Here is a 16,301-nt window from a genome sequence, read left to right as displayed (position 1 = left end):
TCATTGTTATGTTACAAAAACCCGACTTGATCCATCATGAGCACCTTAGCAAAGCAGCAAAAGTTACATTTTTTTCATTTAAAGATTCAAGCACAATATCAAGACTCTTTTTATTAGCCGATTCTATTATAATAATACTGAAATAGACTGGTTTGCTGAAATAGATTAAGGTTGTTGCTGATATCTTCACAGGGATGCATTATTTCAATCTCTACACAAACAAACCCCCATTAAAAATGTTATCTAAATGAACTGTTCATAAACCACAAAACAATGACATATTGATAAAGTGTTGCTCATTTATTTATCAGTGATGATATATGTTGTGTGTTATACATTTCTTTCTCATTTATGTGTCATCACATATTGATATTTATATACTGTGCTTTTTACTTTGGAACTAAACTTGTAAATCTTGCAAAATGTAAGTCGCCTATGTAGTTCAATTTGAACAGATGTGAAAATACATGAAAATTGTGAGTACTTAGTCTCTCAATATACTAAAAAGATATGGTTGAGGAATTTGAAAAGGGTGTTAAAAAATGGGATTTCTAGTCGGGGAATAAAATGAATAAAACTCCATGCTCACAGTTTAGGACAGATTCAACTAAATACTGATGAGTGGAAAGTTGAGAGTGCCATACGAAGAAGCAGCATGAAGGTTTTTTTTTTTTATAGTTCAACAGATGAGAAGTCCATGGATAAAAGATCAAACAGGATATTCTATCTAAATAATGCATTATGGTGGATGTTCAGGCTTTCACATAAGGTGCTCAACCATACCATATAGTGTTTGTTTTATTATAGTTTAATAGCAGTGCGTCACAGTTTTTCTATCATACGTGTGTGCTCAGTGTATTTCAGGTCAGTTCTCCATCATTGCAGCTGTTTTTATATCCATGAGTTTCAGTAATCAACAGGTGGCAGCGTCACCATCTGCGTGAACTCCTCGTACTTGATAACCCCGTTTGACTTGACGTTTGCCTCTTTGAAGAGCTCATCCACTAGACAACAAAAAAAGGAGAGAAAATGCATTTTAAAGTGAACTTGACGAGGAAGTGTGCTGCCTGGAAAAGCATTCATCTCCTTTGACTATTTGGAAATGCAGTCTGGCACAGTTTGGGGTTAGCTGGTCCCTGCCTGTGGGAGGCTTGACTGTCAAAACCTTCACAATGGAGTGTGAGCGCAGCAAATGTGAGAGTTTCTAAAGTTAAGAGCTGAGTGGCTTCAGAGCACTTTTGTCAACTCTTTTAGTACAGCAATGTCAAAATCAGCTTCAGTAATTCTTAATCCAACCTCTTCATGGAAGTCTCCCTACTGGGAAAAACCCAAGCTCCTTTCATATATGAATATGTCACATTTAAATGGAATAGATTGACGGTTGAATTATATCTTTATGTTTATGTGACACCATTTACTGTATTCATGGCTAAGCTCAGCTTTAGTAAAAAAAAAAATATATATATATATAAAAAAACAACCCCAGAAATCTTAGTGGATATCAGTCACCCAGCAGGACGTCTTCAATGAAATTGTCTTTTGTCGTTAGTGTCATCCAAAACTATTTTGATGTTTTGGCATTACTTTAATCCCTGCACATTAAATCTTTGTGAATGATGATGTCAGACAAGTACAGAATCAACTGCATCTTAAATATTGCTGTAAATCTAGAAAAATGACTCCTGCTCTTAAAATGCCCTATATGACCAAATTATAATAAAAGTATTTGCTTTAAAGGCTAGATAGCTACTTTATACATTCATTTAATATTGCTTCTAGTTCAAGATAAAACAACAATTCATCATACAATAGTGCAATAGCAGATTAATATGGATCCGCATCAGTGGAAGGGGGGGCATACTGTTTGTTTACCACATGCCTCAGGAAGACAACATTTAATACCAGTCTCATATTAGATAAATGGTTGTGTTTGTCCCGAGCTAAATACGGCTGGAACAGAAATCTGTCCAACCAGGAGGGAGAACAGACGCATCCAACGGAGCAACTTAAACATTAGCTTGCAGTTTGTTAGCATTCTTATTTTTAAGATATTCAGATGTGTTTGAGTTGACCAAAGCCTTGCAGCACTTTGATTCTGTATCCAGGGAGCGCCATCTGAAGATAGACTCATTCACTGATCAGAAAAGAAGACTGCCACAGAGCCAGGAGGAAAGCTGTATTGTGTAGGCATAGGGCAGCTCTGAATGGGTCAAGGCTGCAAAAATGTCGAGAATTAAGGGAAGCAGCTGGTCATTCCAAACGTGATTCTGTGCTGAATTATAAAGTCAGACTCTCAGCAGTATTGAGCTACAGAGGATTGCTGTGGGGGCTCACAGAGTCATGAGAGTTTCTCAGGTTGAGGTTGTGTGGTGGTTTTTTATTTTACCTTCTTTGTTTGTGAGTTTCTCTCCTAGCATGGTGAGCTTGGCCCGCAGCTCGGACGCCTGGATGTATCCTTTCTTCTGCTTATCTGTCATCCTCAAGGCCTCCAGGATTTCTGCTTTGGGGTCTTCCTGTTGCATCTGTCTGTGCATCATTGTCAGGAAGGTAGAGAAGTCCAGCTCTCCTTTCTTTTCTAAAAGGGAAAGTGGCACAATCAGTCATAAATACACCAATTGACATAACTGGATTGAACAAGTATAAAAAATATATAATAGAACTTCTTGTTGCTTTTCCCTTTTTGATTTAAATATTTTTTTGTGTAATTTGTCAGTATACATTTTGAGGGTGTTGATCGTATGTTGTTAACATTATAAAGCTATCTGAGACACGTTTGACTACAACCTATATGAAGAACACCTCAGAATGTATTGTTTTTTAACATGCAAAACTACAGCTCTCCTTATTGTTATTATAGCACTTGATATTTCCCTTATCTTTTTTTTCAAGTGCCTTCAATTTGATATCATTGATCTTTTTCTATGTAAGTCCTTTGACAGTAGAAATACTGCCGATATGTGATTTTTGGGGTCGATATAGATGTTGGGGAGAGAAAAAAAATGTGATACCGATATGTAGGCCGATATCTTTCTAAGATCTATATTCGATCTGTAGAGATACATTGATAAAGATATGAACAATTATTGCGTTGCTCCCTCAAATGCAGTTATCAAACACTTACTGGAAAAGATATATCATGAAAACATCGCATGCATCACCGCTTGAAACTTTGGAGGGTTGATATAGGACACTCAGCTGGTGACAGCCAGGAAGACAAGCTAGTGTAATACATTGATGCTCAAATGAAATTCTATTTGATTGGTGAATAGATCTAGTAATATTTGCGTATATCCGAGATAAAATCATCAGATATCCATAGTCACTGGATATGCTTATATCGGCTGGCTGATTAATCGGTCGGGCTCTACTTTATTCTTCAGATGTGTTCATTGTTTTTGCACCAATAAAGAAGACTGATTCCTTGTTTTTTTTTAAAAACCTACATGGCAAAATTATTTATTCTAAAGATTTGACCCAATCCTAATGTTCTTAGTCCTTATCTTATGACTTCTTTAACTACCGTCGTCCTGAACATGTTTTACTTAATCTTAAAATGCTCAAATGAGATCGACTTTAAGTTGTATATTACCAATTTTGTGAACTTGCAGATGTCTTTCGATTTCACCAAACGTGGGGCTTGTACCCAGACAGCGCATAACTGTGATCAGATCTTTGGCATCAATCTTTGCCTTTTGCTTCTTGTCGTAAAGGGAGAAGCACTCCTTGAACTCTAAAAGCAAAAAATGACAATTATTGTTTATAATCAGCAAAGATCATTCAGGTATATAACTCAGGAAACAAAGAATTGTAAATAAAGTTTATAATTTACACACAAAAAATGTACTGGCATTACTCCAGAGGAATAAATGAGATTAAACAAAATCGGACTTTAACAACCTTGTATTTATTACTGAAACATGCACTTACAGCTCGTGGAAATATAAGAAATATGTTTCATACACAGAGGCCTAAGTCATTTGTTTGAAAGGGAATCAACATGCAGTGCTGTGGCGTACTCTTACCGTTGATTTGAGCTGGTGTGAAGAATTTTGCCTGCAGGGTGGTAACAGAAAGGCGTCACATGGAAGATAAGTACATAAGAAAGTTGCAATTATCAAAGAAAATACATGAAAATGCCTCAACACAGAGGCTTTCTTGCTCTTACCATTTTCGTAGTTGCTTTGTTTCGTTCCAGGAAGGAGACTATTTTCTCTCAGCAACGTCACCTGTTCCTCCACCCCTGTTTAAAGTCCACCACCTGTAATCCTCAGCGTAATTTAATATGTGTTGCTATGGTTACACAGATACCAGATCCTCAGTGCTGCATTGTCCTTTTCCTTTTCCGCTCCTCAAGTAAAAGGACGGGGCCGATTATCTCCAGTCTATCACAATATGATACACTATTATACAGTGACTTGTAATAAAAAATAAATAGTTTGTTACCAAGCAGAAAGTTAAATTAAGAAAGTTAGGAGACTAATCTGTGTAATAACCAGGAAGTAGAAAGTTATTTCAACGTTTTTATTCAGTTTAAATGGAACGCATAAAAAATCATCCAGTGAGAAACCAGTTTGTTAACAGTATTTCATCAGCAACAATGTCATTTTAAACAAAGAAAAATGCAATCATTGGATGCACAAATTATCATCCGATCAAGTTTGTCTTGCTGTAACCGTGACAACTTCACATTAAGAACAATAACTTTAAAAGGTCCCATATTATAACATGAAAAATAGTCTTCCCCATGTTTTTCGAACATTCAAATGTGTCCATAGTCTCTCTACAGACCCCCCAATTATGAGAAAACTAAATCCTCTCCGTCTTTAGCCTGCTCCACTTTTCAGAAAATGTGTGCTCAGACAGGCCGTTTGGAGATTTTCCCTTTGTGACATCACAAAGGGCAGTAACCCCTTCCCCAGGTGGGTGACACTCCCATAGCTAGGTGTTTGTTCTTCCCTCTGAGTCTGCTTTCGCACTGTAAACAATAGGGCATGGAGCAAAAGAGCCCAAGCCACCCAAACCCTTCCAGAGGGGCGTGGTCAAACGTAGTTAATTTACATTTAAAGCTATAGACACAGAAACAGTCTGTTATGAGCAGGGCTGAAATAGAGGGGTTTAAAGACATGATCAAATACAGGATCAGAGAGGATTTTTAAAGATTTATTTTGGGGCTTTTTGTGCCTTTAATTGAGAGATAGGTTAGTGGATAGATTCACAAATCAGGGAGCGAGAGTGGGGAATGACATGCGGGAAAGGAGCCGGATTTGAACCAGGACCGCCTGCTTGGAAGACCATAGCCTCCATACAAGGAGGATTTTAACAAGATACTTCACAGACATGTTTTCGGGATCGGCACTTATTCAAACTTGAAAAGGAGGCTAATATGTGACCTTTTATCAAACATACAATGTATTAGTTCAGTTCTGCTTTCATTCAAAATGTGTTTCTCAAAAGTCTCTGCATGTTTCCTCGACATTCTGCATTAAGTAAAAGCATCAGTGAAGTAGACTTCATTTTGAACACTGTAAAGGTTTACAATACATAAACACGTCACGTCAGACGTACAGCACTGAAGGAACTTCTTTATCTAACAGAACCATGAACACATCAGGAAATGTAATTGTTCACAGTGCTCATGTCTTGGTAATAACTACATTTATTTCCCCAATAACTGTTAAAGCGTACACGTTTAGTGCTTTAAAGACGTCCTCTTTTTAAGTATTCTGTGTTGAAGTCCTGCTTTGAATCATGTTTTATAGACTTTATTTGAAATAACTGTTGTTTATGTATAACTGCTCAGTCTGTTATCCATCAGACTTCTGACTTTGGATGATCATATCTTCTTTTTGTCTTAATTGAATGTTTTTAATTTTATTTTTATTAATTACTTTTAAAGGTACCCTATAACGTCAATCTTTATTGATGTAATTTAAATTTCTGAATCTCCAGGTTCAACAGGTTCAAAATCAACATGTTACTCTTCTGAGGTTTGAAGGCTCGACTTTGTGGCGGTCAGTTACTTTTGGCTGGATTCTGAAGTGAGGTAAGATCACTTTCTTATTTTCAGTGAATATACGCACATATCTTCACTTCGAGTTTGGTTATAAAAGATCAACTCTGATTCAGACGACAGCAGAATTTTAAGCAAGTGATATGAACAGTGAGAAGGCTGATTGGTTCACACATATAATGCAATCCTGACAATGTCTCCACATTGTCCAGGAAGGATGCAGGTGTGAATGTGAATGTCTGAGTCCATTCGGCCCTACTTTATCAGACTGACATTTACAATCTCCTACAGTGATGTGCATGTCTGAAAGGCAATTCCTGGAAATGTCTCACGCTGGATGTCCTGAAGTTAGAAAATGTGAGGAGTTCATTGCTGAAAGGTGCAAGAGTTTCAGGTCTCATGTCCTAAGATCCAGGTTGCTGCATCAGTTCTGCAAAGTCAGACAAACAGGGCAACATTTCAACAAGCATCACAAAACAAAACTGGTCATGTCTATGTGTATCAATATAGATGAAGACCCTCCCCTTCACTAAATAATGCAGCAGAACCTTTGATCAAGAAGTGGTGCACATCGATTTCCATTGAATGTAAGTTATTCCAGGTGTAGCCTCTATGTCAGTCAGGAGGATTGTTCAAGTCATACAAAAGAGGTTCTGTGTCAGGGCTTTTTTTTTTTTTTTAAATCTTCCTATAAATGAAATGTATCCAGACCTGTACAGATGTAATTCAGTGGTTCTTCTTGATATGTAAGGTGTAGTAGGACCAGGGTTCTGGCACATAAATCAGTCCAGGGTACTTGTTTCGTAGCACTGGGTCTTCCCACAGATAGACCACCCACAGGCCCACCAGGAGCACAGTGAAGCTGAAGCTGTAGAACAGGAACAGGCCGTTGCTGTCCAGGCCGAGGCCTTTGCGCTTTTGGTGAATCGCCATGACAACCATGGCGAGAAAGGTGAGGAGGAAAAGTTCAGTGATTTGTCCCTCAGTGACCAGGTACCTGAAAGACATGAAAGAAAGTAAGAGATGAACGGAGAGAATCACGAACTGAAGAAAACTTTTTGCAGATACCACACAATACTGCTGCATGATTTAGTGAGAAAACTTCAGACATCGTTAACGTAATACATTAAAAGTTAAACTTCAAATAGAACGTCCTTGCTTTTCAATAAATGCACCTTTGCTATTTTTCTGTCAGCACTTCTATCCTTAATTTAAAAGTCTGCACGAAGTGAATGTGAAAATAAGAGTATTTTTATCGATATTTTCAGGTTGGATTCACAAAGTACAACATTCCAGACAATAATTGGATCCTGCGAGAAAACAAGGTTATTTCATTTTTTTTTGGTCAAAGTTTGATTTTGGTTGTCAAACTTTGACGTTGTTTACTGTCCATCATTTTACAAAAGAGGGAAATGCTCGGTCTAAAATGTTCTCCTCCACAGTCATACAGAATTACCAAGAACTAGTTCATTTAATGATGGATGTCAGAATGATTTGAGGGAATGTCAAATAGCTTGACAAATTTCATGTAAGTGTGTTTATCCTGCCATTATTTTATCTAAAGCTTTATCTTTAGTTAAATTTATTTTTTTGTCTTTTTTATGAATTAATTGTTTTTCTCTTCTCTTTATATCAGTTATTGTTGCTCGTGATGCTTTGCACACAGAAATTAATTAGCTGTCTTTAGCTTACGAAACTAATCAAAACTCAGTAAACATACTTCTTAAACATGTTGTGTATTGGACAGGGGGAGACATCTCAAAAATAATACCAAAGACCACTTTTCAATGTTCCTGTTCTGTGTTTCATATCGTTCATGCTACCTCAGAGATTGATGCATTCACTTTTAAGACTTTGTGCCCTTAAAAACATTTTTGTACATACAGGGAAACCACACAGAAGGCTTTTAGATGTAAAAAAGCGACTGACCAATAGTAGAGTGAGCTGGGTCCCAGCAACAGCCAACCAGAGATGGGAATCTTCTTGTGTTTTTCAGCCTTGGTGAAGCAGCCGGTGAAGTAGATGAACAGAATGATGAAGAAAGGGATATACCTAGAACAAAAATAGATCAGTGTTTTCCACAATTAGACGATACCTAGACGGCCAAGGTATATTTTTGGCTTCCAAACTATATTTCTGACAGTTTTTTATTTATTCATAAAATTGCTGTGCACACGAGAGAGTGAGAGAGAGAGCACTGATACACTGCATGATACTGATAATGTCCGGACCTCACGAGCGCACGGATTTGTAAACTGTATGCACAGAAACCCAAAGCAAATCGGTGCACAGTTTACAAAACCATGTCCACACAGTTTGGCGCACGGATTTGCAAACTATGGGTACAGATTTGCAAAAGAGGCTTTTTTCCTATGACTCTGTGCAACACAACAACATTTCCATTTAACAAAGCTTCACTTGCAACTCACACAAGCGGGCTTCTAGTGGGGAGGCATGTTAATAAGACGCAGCAAAACCAAGAGAGAGCAGAGAGAGAAAAAGAGAGCAACAGGTCCACTGTCCGTTCGTCTCTCTTGTAAATGCACCGATTGAGGTGCAATGCTCACGTCAAAACTTAAGCTTCTCTTGGCTTTGTCTGAATATTTTTCTGCAGCTGCTTCCTGCCGATGCTATCCTGCACTTCTAATTTAAGATGTTGTTGTGATAGGAGCTGCATCATCAATACGCCTCCTCATGTGCAGGATTAAGATATGTTACAATAGTAAACTTTTAGCGTGAAGTTGGGGTGAGCTGATGAGGAAATGCAGGAGGACATATTCAGGAAAGTGTGAAAGTGGGGATGATGAGGTTTACAGTATATCATCCGATCGCTTCATGACTGGTATGATTCCTGTGCACGTAATGATGCCGCTTCATTCGTCTTTTCTTCTTGCCAGTAGGTTCTTTTCCAATTGTTTGTTGATGCTGTGATTTATTCAATAGCACCGATACAAAGGCAAAAAACATAGTGTCGTAGATTCAGACTCTGATGCTTCGTCTCCCATTTTTCATCTCTCGCCTCCTGGGAATAAGCCCCCCCCCAACTCCACGCTGTGAGTGACGTGTGAATAAGCAGCTGGGAAAGATTTCAGGGACAGGCCGTCGGAAACGTTCTTGAAATTTTCAGGAGTCAATGCATGAAAAAAGCTAATGAAAGAAACACAGTGGTGTAAAAGGCCATTAATGGACATGTATTTTCTATGAGTTTTTTTTTCTTATTCCTTGACTTGATTGCAGATATGTGAAGAGAGTTGAGGTGCAATAGTCAAACCAAATCCACTCCAGGATCACCACAAATCCAACATCACAGAAGTATTATCCAATTAAAAGTCAAATGTGTTCAATGCCTGAGAAAAAACAGACGTTTGGGGCGTTATCTGTCAATCGTGCCACCTGAGTGCTATAAAACAAAAAGCCAGATGTAGTAAAAGGAAGAGGGGAGACAGATTCCCCCTCCAAGTACACCGCTTTAAAAAAAAAAAAAAAAAAAATCTGCTCTGGTGTGCTTTCACCACATGTTGTAGTCTCATTTCTCAGTCAGCCCTCTGAATTTCACACAGCTGACGTGCAGACCTGCTCAGACTTCTTATCGTTAAATTAGTTATTTAGAAAAGGAAGATTGCCACAGATTTCAGCACACTGATAACTGGCTGCAGTTTTTATGGTCTTTACTCTTTTAATTGGTTTCTTGCATCGTGTTCTCTAAAGACACACCGTTGATTATGATCAGATTTTCCATCCAAATTTGAACAGAGCGGGGGTTAAACAAGCTGTGGCTCTTAGCGAAGCGGCCCCTCCTGTGTGCTGCTACGTTACAGTAATTACCATGCAACATTTGTGATCTATAGGCCCTTCACTCGTAAGGATCACAAACACATACCACATCAAGTGTCCCAGATGTTCGTCGTAATAATACAGCAGCTCAAAGGAATCAATCTGTGAAGGAAGGATAAAAAAGCTGTAACATAAACAGATTATAATTGTCATGCATTATCATAAACATGTCACTAACAGATATGTTTATAAGGCACAGTGTAATGTATGTTTTTGAGCATTGGTAGGGAAGAGCTGTGGTCCTCTGCTCTGCCTTATGCAACAGTGCCACCTACTGTTCAAGGACCACTTACACTCAGTTATGACAATGGAAGGGAATCGCATCTCCAGACAGGAGTAAAGTCAGAGAACAAAACACTCAAGATATGACCATGTTGGTCCTGAGGTGACGTGAGGACAGGAGGAAATATCAAATAATTTAACAATTATATGGAGATGTTTTAAGAGGAATCATCTTATTTCAGTACTTGGAAACATGTTCATTCATTTCTGTTCTTAACCATAATTCTCAGAGGAATTTGTTTGCTTCTGTGCATGTGACAGTTAATTACAGGAAGCAGCAGGGAAATGCAACAAAAGACCTTCCGATCATTCGGGCTAAATCAAACAAGAGCTTTCAATCCTCACAAGAACACAACATGTTTGTGCATTCATTTACTGTGGTAGAGCTGCCTCCATCTATCCCTTGACATTATTTGTATCCTTTTGATCATATTCTGACGCCTGACTTTGACACAGGAGTTCAGGGTGGCAAAAGAAATAAATGACTGTCTGCGCTGTTGCAGAGAGAAAAACAAGCTGCGCTCCCCAACAGCAGGATGGATTATTCTGGATCAAACACATGAAAACAATGACACGTTCTGTGTGCATGGTAGACAAGTAAACATCGCTGAGCTGTCTCTTAAGAGTCAGGGAGGGAAACACTAACAGAGTTTTGTTATTTGACTTTACGACACGTTTACAGTAAACACAAACTATAAAATAACGATTCTGTAAAATTGGCAAAGGTAAAAGTAGTTATACCACCGACTAGCCAAACACTGCTAATTGGAAATGGTTTAATAATAATAATAAAAATGAACAGGGAACATCTACACAGAGTGGATATTTACCAGTGTGGCAGGTTTGAGGTCTTTAATGATGGGGTTCTCTCTGACCGACAGGTGGAGCTGGTAGCCGCTCAGGATGAGCCGGTGGTTGATGGAGTCTCCCACGAGGTGGATGCTGGCTCCCATGACAAAAGTGATGATGCACAGGTAGATGGCTGAGCGAGGCAGCGGCCTGGGACTGCGCTCTATCAGCTGAAGGAAGGAGAAAGACCATTCTTTTGTAGGTATGATAGATATTATTATCATTATTACTTTGTAGATATTATAGTTACAGTTTTGGGAATCTGGGTCAATAGCAAATACATCTAAAGTATCTTTTTGTTTGTGATTATTAGCACAGTCCCATGCTTGATTTCCATCTTCCTTTCTTCTTTTTTATGTTTTGTCAGTGTCAACTTGTATTGTAGCCAACATTCAAGAAACAGCAGGTCTTTGTGGATGTGTGAAGGAGTATTTCCTTGAGAAGCAGGGAAGCAGGGCTGGGCAATACTGTATATCAATTTTAACAATAAATCAGGTTTATGGCGTCTCCCCAAAAGAGTTCAAGATGTGCAAAGTGCACACGAATTACTGACGAACGCCTTCACAAGCCATTTTGTTAAAAAAAAATGTTTTTTTTTTTGTGTACAGATTTCCTTTTTTAAGGTACTAAAAAGTAAAGACACTGAGTAATACATATGGATGGCCATTAAAGGAAGAATATGCAACTTTTTGATCCAGCAGATGTCGCCCTTGAGCACCAGCATGAAACCAAAACAACTTGCGCTGCATTGTTGTGTTAGCATGCTAATTTGCTAATTTGCTTGTAAATTTACCCGAAATGACCTCTAAACGCTTACGTGACATTCAATTAGTTTAGTTCTTCTTTTCTCTAGTCCCTCAATTAAACAACTTTTATACGCAAGGGGATGAGCTGGCCCGTCGTCCCGGCGATGTAAACAGAGTTTAGATACGGCTCGGAAAGCTCGGAAAACATCACAGACAGCGGGACTCGGGTGTTACTCCCATTGTAGACAGTCATGACTCACAGAGTTATTTTCAGAGGATATACTTGTTTACATTTAAGTGTGGAAAATCACATATTCTTCCTTTAAAACTTTGTGAAACCAACAAAGCTAGTGGTTGCCTAAGACGTTTGCACAGTACCAAGTAGTGTGTACCAGTAGTACAGTAGTAGTGTGATTTTTTTGCACCGACTTTTCGTTGTAAGGACTTACCTTCAGCATTAAAAATGGTGTTATAACATTGTAGGCCATGTGGAAATAGTCTCCAGCACTGGGCTTGTTCAGAGGAAACCACTCCAGAGGAAGGATGATCTAAAACATAAAAAACAAAGACACTACTGGTGTTTTATTTATTGTTAAATGGACTGGGGTTTAATCATTCATTCATTATGAGGAACATACACTGGGTCTCCTTACCATGACTATAGGTCTTCCAAAGTCCAGTATCCAGTTCTGCAGCGTGAGAAGGAACCACAGGTCAAAGTGGAAGCGCTGATTTTCCTGCTGCGTGGAATTCTCCTTTAAACCAGCAGGAGTGCTGTCAACATACATTAACAGTGACTGTGATTCATTGTAATGAAGAAACATTACAAAAGCAAAGGGCGCCACAGAGGCTGAGGTTAATGGGCATGTTGGGAATAATAGGAAAGGTTTACTATGCTTTTTACTACCGTAGGAAATTGGTGGGTTTCTATTTATTTTATTACTACTTCGTGTGTAAGGCCTCCTTCACATTACAGGCAACAAAGTGCTGTGCTAGGCAGATTAGTGTGCGACAGTAGAGGGACACACAAAGTCTAGCACAGTGGTTCCCAAAGAGGGGTTTGGGACCCCCTGGTACCAATTAATGTGAAAATATATACAAACCAGTAGTTCAACCTAAAATAAACCCAAAGTCATTAAGTGAGATTTAGACACAGACATCACTTGTGTACCTGTTTATTAAATATTGTAAGTCCACCGAGTGCTGTGATGTTTTAACGCCAGTGTTTGGATCATCAGTGTGTGTGCTGGGCTGTGCACGCCATTAAATGCTTTAACCACCTCCAGGGACATTGGGAGTCACCAGTCTCTAGCGCTATTACTTTGGGGGGGGGGGGGGGGGGGGGGGGGGGTTGCAGGCGACAAAGTTTGGGAACCCCTCGTATATGAATACCATGAAAGACTTTCAAGATACCGAGTAAATCCCGTTATCTCTCCGATTTGTTGTCTGTTCTGATTTTCTTTTCTTCTTGCACTTTATTAAATCACAGTCAGATTGTATTTACACCAGCAGCTGTGGATATGCTGACATATTCATCTTATGGTGCTTTGTGTGCAGCTGTGCAATTTCCTGTTGCTTGTGGACACACGGACAACAGAGGGACAAGTGAGGCTGAATACACTTCAGCCCTGCCTGGCTGTCAGCGCAAATACAGTAGGACATAGAGTGCTCTTCAACAACAGGAAGCATGGACTAGTAATAGAGTCGTCAACCTCCACCACGCTTGCATGAAAACCCAATCTTTTTCATTCACATAACAAGGCTCCCAGATGAATGATAAATAGTGTGGTCACAGGGGTCAAGCAACATGTATGATTTGTTTACCATGGAGTGACTCTTTAGTGCTCCTTTCCAGCCGGTAGCAGCTAGTTTTACCTTGTAGTATTGTTTTATGTGTTGTAGTCTTTTTTTTATTACCATGTTTCCCTGTTACTCTTATACGTTTGACATGACAATTTTAGCAGGAGCATTTCACTTGATATTAGATTAATAGCAGCAGCTGTTTAAATGTCATTGGTAGGTCTATAAGGTCTGTGTGACAACTTCTATTATCTGCACCCCAAAACCATTTGATCATCTCCCACAGACTTACAGCTAAGCCCTTATAAAGTCTCCTCGGGGTTTGACTTCTTCTTCTTTTTTTACAGTCTATGGTTTTAACAGGCACAATAATATAATTCATTAAGTGAACATCCTTTTTAACAGCAGCTCCCAGAGACGCCTATTTGGCCCCAAGTCATCCAACACTGGCACTTGTTACTCATGTGACTGAAGGACCGAGGACGGAAATGCCAAAGACTGACCGCAGGCGAGAAGGTGTTATAACCACGCAGGCTGCAGGCTGCACACAGTGATCTATTTAAGTCACAGGAAAAGGTTTGAGTGTTTCAGCACTGAATTCCTCTCTAATAAAGTTGATTCCGCTGACTGTTTTGCGCGCCTATTCGCTTTCATTAGTCCGACCACTTTCCTCACTTTCACTGCTTTCCTTCAGCGGCGAGAAGGTAACGACAGCTAAACCACAGACTGTAAATAACACGGTACAAACCTAGTTTCGGTATGTAAACCACTGCCTCTTCGTTTCCGCACAGTCTCCATTTTCGTTGATTTCGCTAACAGTTCTCCCTGTCACTCCTATGGTCCAAAAAAAAAAAAAAAAAAAACAATTAACGGGACAGAACTGAAGTAAACATCTTTCTGTGATACTCTCTGTCATTCAACTTCACTTCCTGGTTGCTGCCCATGTTCCCGCCCATCCTCGCCTCGTCCACCAATCACGCTGCAGCGCAGGGGTTGGACGCTTCAGGGCTGAGTTGTTCTTGCAAATAAGTTATGATTTTATTTTTTTTATTATTATTTGCAATTTTGTAGTAAAGGAGTGCAGAAAGACTTTGCCTCCTGTTGTGGAGCGCTCTCAATGATAACTTGACCATAGTTTTTTATGTCTAGTTGAAAGAAACCATATACAGCTGTCCTCTGAAGAGCAAGTACTAATAGAATAGAATTACTTTATTGATCCCAAACTGGGACATTGTGGCGTTACAGCAGCAGGTTATCCAACACACAATATGAGTAAAAAACACAATGTTAGCAAATCTAAACACAATATAATATTAAATACAAAGTAAATAAGTACTAAAAGATATCAAAACTAAGAATGTGAATATATACAACCAGGATTTAACTAAGCATTACTAGTCTTAAATAGGAAGATTAAATATGGAAGATTGAATGTAAATGTGCAAAAACAGAGTCGTAAATGGTTGTAAATTAAATATGAAAGATTAAATGTAAATGTGCAAAAACAGAGTTGTAAATGGACAGTATTGACATAAGTTAAAGTGCATGAGTGTAGACATATAATAAGCAGAAACTATACAATATAACGGCGAGTAGACAGCCAAATGAAGTGAACATGAGTGCAGTAAAGCAAAAACTTAATTTTTTATAACTCTACAGTGTCAGCATGCATACTGATTTTACTCCCAACACGTGCATGCATGCAGTAAGTTCTTGATAGTAAAACTTTAAATTCCTGAAAAGATGAGTCACAGTCAGTCAGATTTACATTGTTAGATAATAACATTATGTCATCATGAATTAAGATCGCAATGCTATAGCCACAGTTTGACTTGTGTGCACATTTAATTAGAATAAGCTCTCTGTCAGACTGATAAAAGCATTATGAAGTGTGCTCAACAGGGACATTTCTTATAGGCTGATTTAACACCAATTGTCATGCGAGTCCAATCTCTTAGTCAGAGACAGAATCCTTTCCTCTGCTCATTTTTAGTGTCAGCTTCATCTGAAAGCAAACACATTGGAAGTCAAAAAAATATTTGTTGTTTTATTTTACATTAATTTCTAAAGCTGTACAAAAACTAAAATAGTGTAAATACAAATGTTTGTTTTATCCTAAAGTTGATAATGAAACACAGTAGATGATATAATGGGCTGATCAACATAATAATAAACCAAAGGAGAAAGAGTGGCTACAAGTAAAAGTGTGTTATTCTATACTGCTGTTTATCCTACTGGTTATCTCTCTCTTTGGAAGGGAATTAAATCACAACAACTACAACAACAACAACAACAACAACAACAACAATAAACTAAGATATATTCAGGAATAATTGTTAATGCTTTTTGAAATCTATCTAATCTAGGATTGGTTGCATATATTTGTCTTATTAAGCGAGATTGTAGCAGTTACAAAAAGTCCTGAAAGAATATGGTGTGTGCACCACCAAGGTTTCCAGGGATAATGTTCCCTGCATCGTGTTGTTTATTGTTGATAGGAAAAAAGAAGAAAGAACTTGGGTTATTTTTTTTTTTTTACCTGAGAGGAGTAACCACAAAATGTGTAAACTGCTGGGTGTCCTGAGTTTAACACATCTTTACTCAGACAAGCTTCTTACATTAGAAATATGAGCAGCTTTCAAAATTATAAGAACAAACGTCAGAAAAAGAAGACGTGACTTAACTACGTTTAAAAATGTGTTCGTAACTCTGTTCAGTGGCCAGCAGATGTCGCCATGTTTTGCAGAAGTGAGCTTGTTGCTCAGATTGCTGAACAACTT

General features: G+C 38.5%; 2 protein-coding genes across 2 annotated transcripts; both read right to left on the bottom strand.

Moving 5' to 3' along the window:
- Positions 1-91: 91 nt before the first annotated feature.
- LOC132958636 (calmodulin-like protein 4) lies at positions 92-4,272 on the bottom strand. The gene is made up of 5 exons (XM_061031630.1): positions 4,166-4,272; positions 4,023-4,053; positions 3,590-3,730; positions 2,387-2,575; positions 92-1,004 (listed from the first exon to the last, which is right to left on the bottom strand). The coding sequence occupies exons 1-5, from the start codon at positions 4,166-4,168 to the stop codon at positions 907-909; spliced, it is 462 nt and encodes a 153-aa protein (XP_060887613.1). The 5' UTR covers positions 4,169-4,272; the 3' UTR covers positions 92-906.
- A 1,474-nt stretch (positions 4,273-5,746) lies between these two features.
- Positions 5,747-14,459, bottom strand: LOC132958552 (ceroid-lipofuscinosis neuronal protein 6 homolog). Its single transcript, XM_061031511.1, has 8 exons — positions 14,270-14,459; positions 12,375-12,495; positions 12,171-12,269; positions 10,957-11,145; positions 9,891-9,946; positions 7,940-8,062; positions 6,722-7,007; positions 5,747-6,440 (listed from the first exon to the last, which is right to left on the bottom strand). Exons 1-7 carry the CDS (start codon positions 14,317-14,319, stop codon positions 6,737-6,739), a joined length of 909 nt encoding a protein of 302 aa, XP_060887494.1. The 5' UTR covers positions 14,320-14,459; the 3' UTR covers positions 5,747-6,440; positions 6,722-6,736.
- Positions 14,460-16,301: the final 1,842 nt, after the last annotated feature.

This window comes from Labrus mixtus, chromosome 1, assembly GCF_963584025.1.
Source record: "Labrus mixtus chromosome 1, fLabMix1.1, whole genome shotgun sequence".
Taxonomy (NCBI): Eukaryota; Metazoa; Chordata; class Actinopteri; order Labriformes; family Labridae; genus Labrus; species Labrus mixtus.
Note: the sequence above shows the minus strand (reverse complement) of the source record. Positions and strands in the feature narration are given on the sequence as shown.

Bases quoted from the DNA above. Each gene is read 5' to 3' on its own strand.
- LOC132958636 (XM_061031630.1), bottom strand. The intron at 3,731-4,022 runs GTAAGAGTACGC...TTTTGCTTTTAG, and splicing joins CACACCAGCTCAAATCAACG to AGTTCAAGGAGTGCTTCTCC. The intron at 1,005-2,386 runs GTAAAATAAAAA...TTTGTTGTCTAG, and splicing joins GAAACTCACAAACAAAGAAG to TGGATGAGCTCTTCAAAGAG.
- LOC132958552 (XM_061031511.1), bottom strand. From the start codon at position 14,319: ATGGAGACTGTGCGGAAACGAAGAGGCAGTGGTTTACATACCGAAACT. The intron at 12,496-14,269 runs GTTTGTACCGTG...GTATGTTGACAG, and splicing joins GGTTTACATACCGAAACTAG to CACTCCTGCTGGTTTAAAGG. The intron at 7,008-7,939 runs GTCAGTCGCTTT...CATGTCTTTCAG, and splicing joins CCCAGCTCACTCTACTATTG to GTACCTGGTCACTGAGGGAC.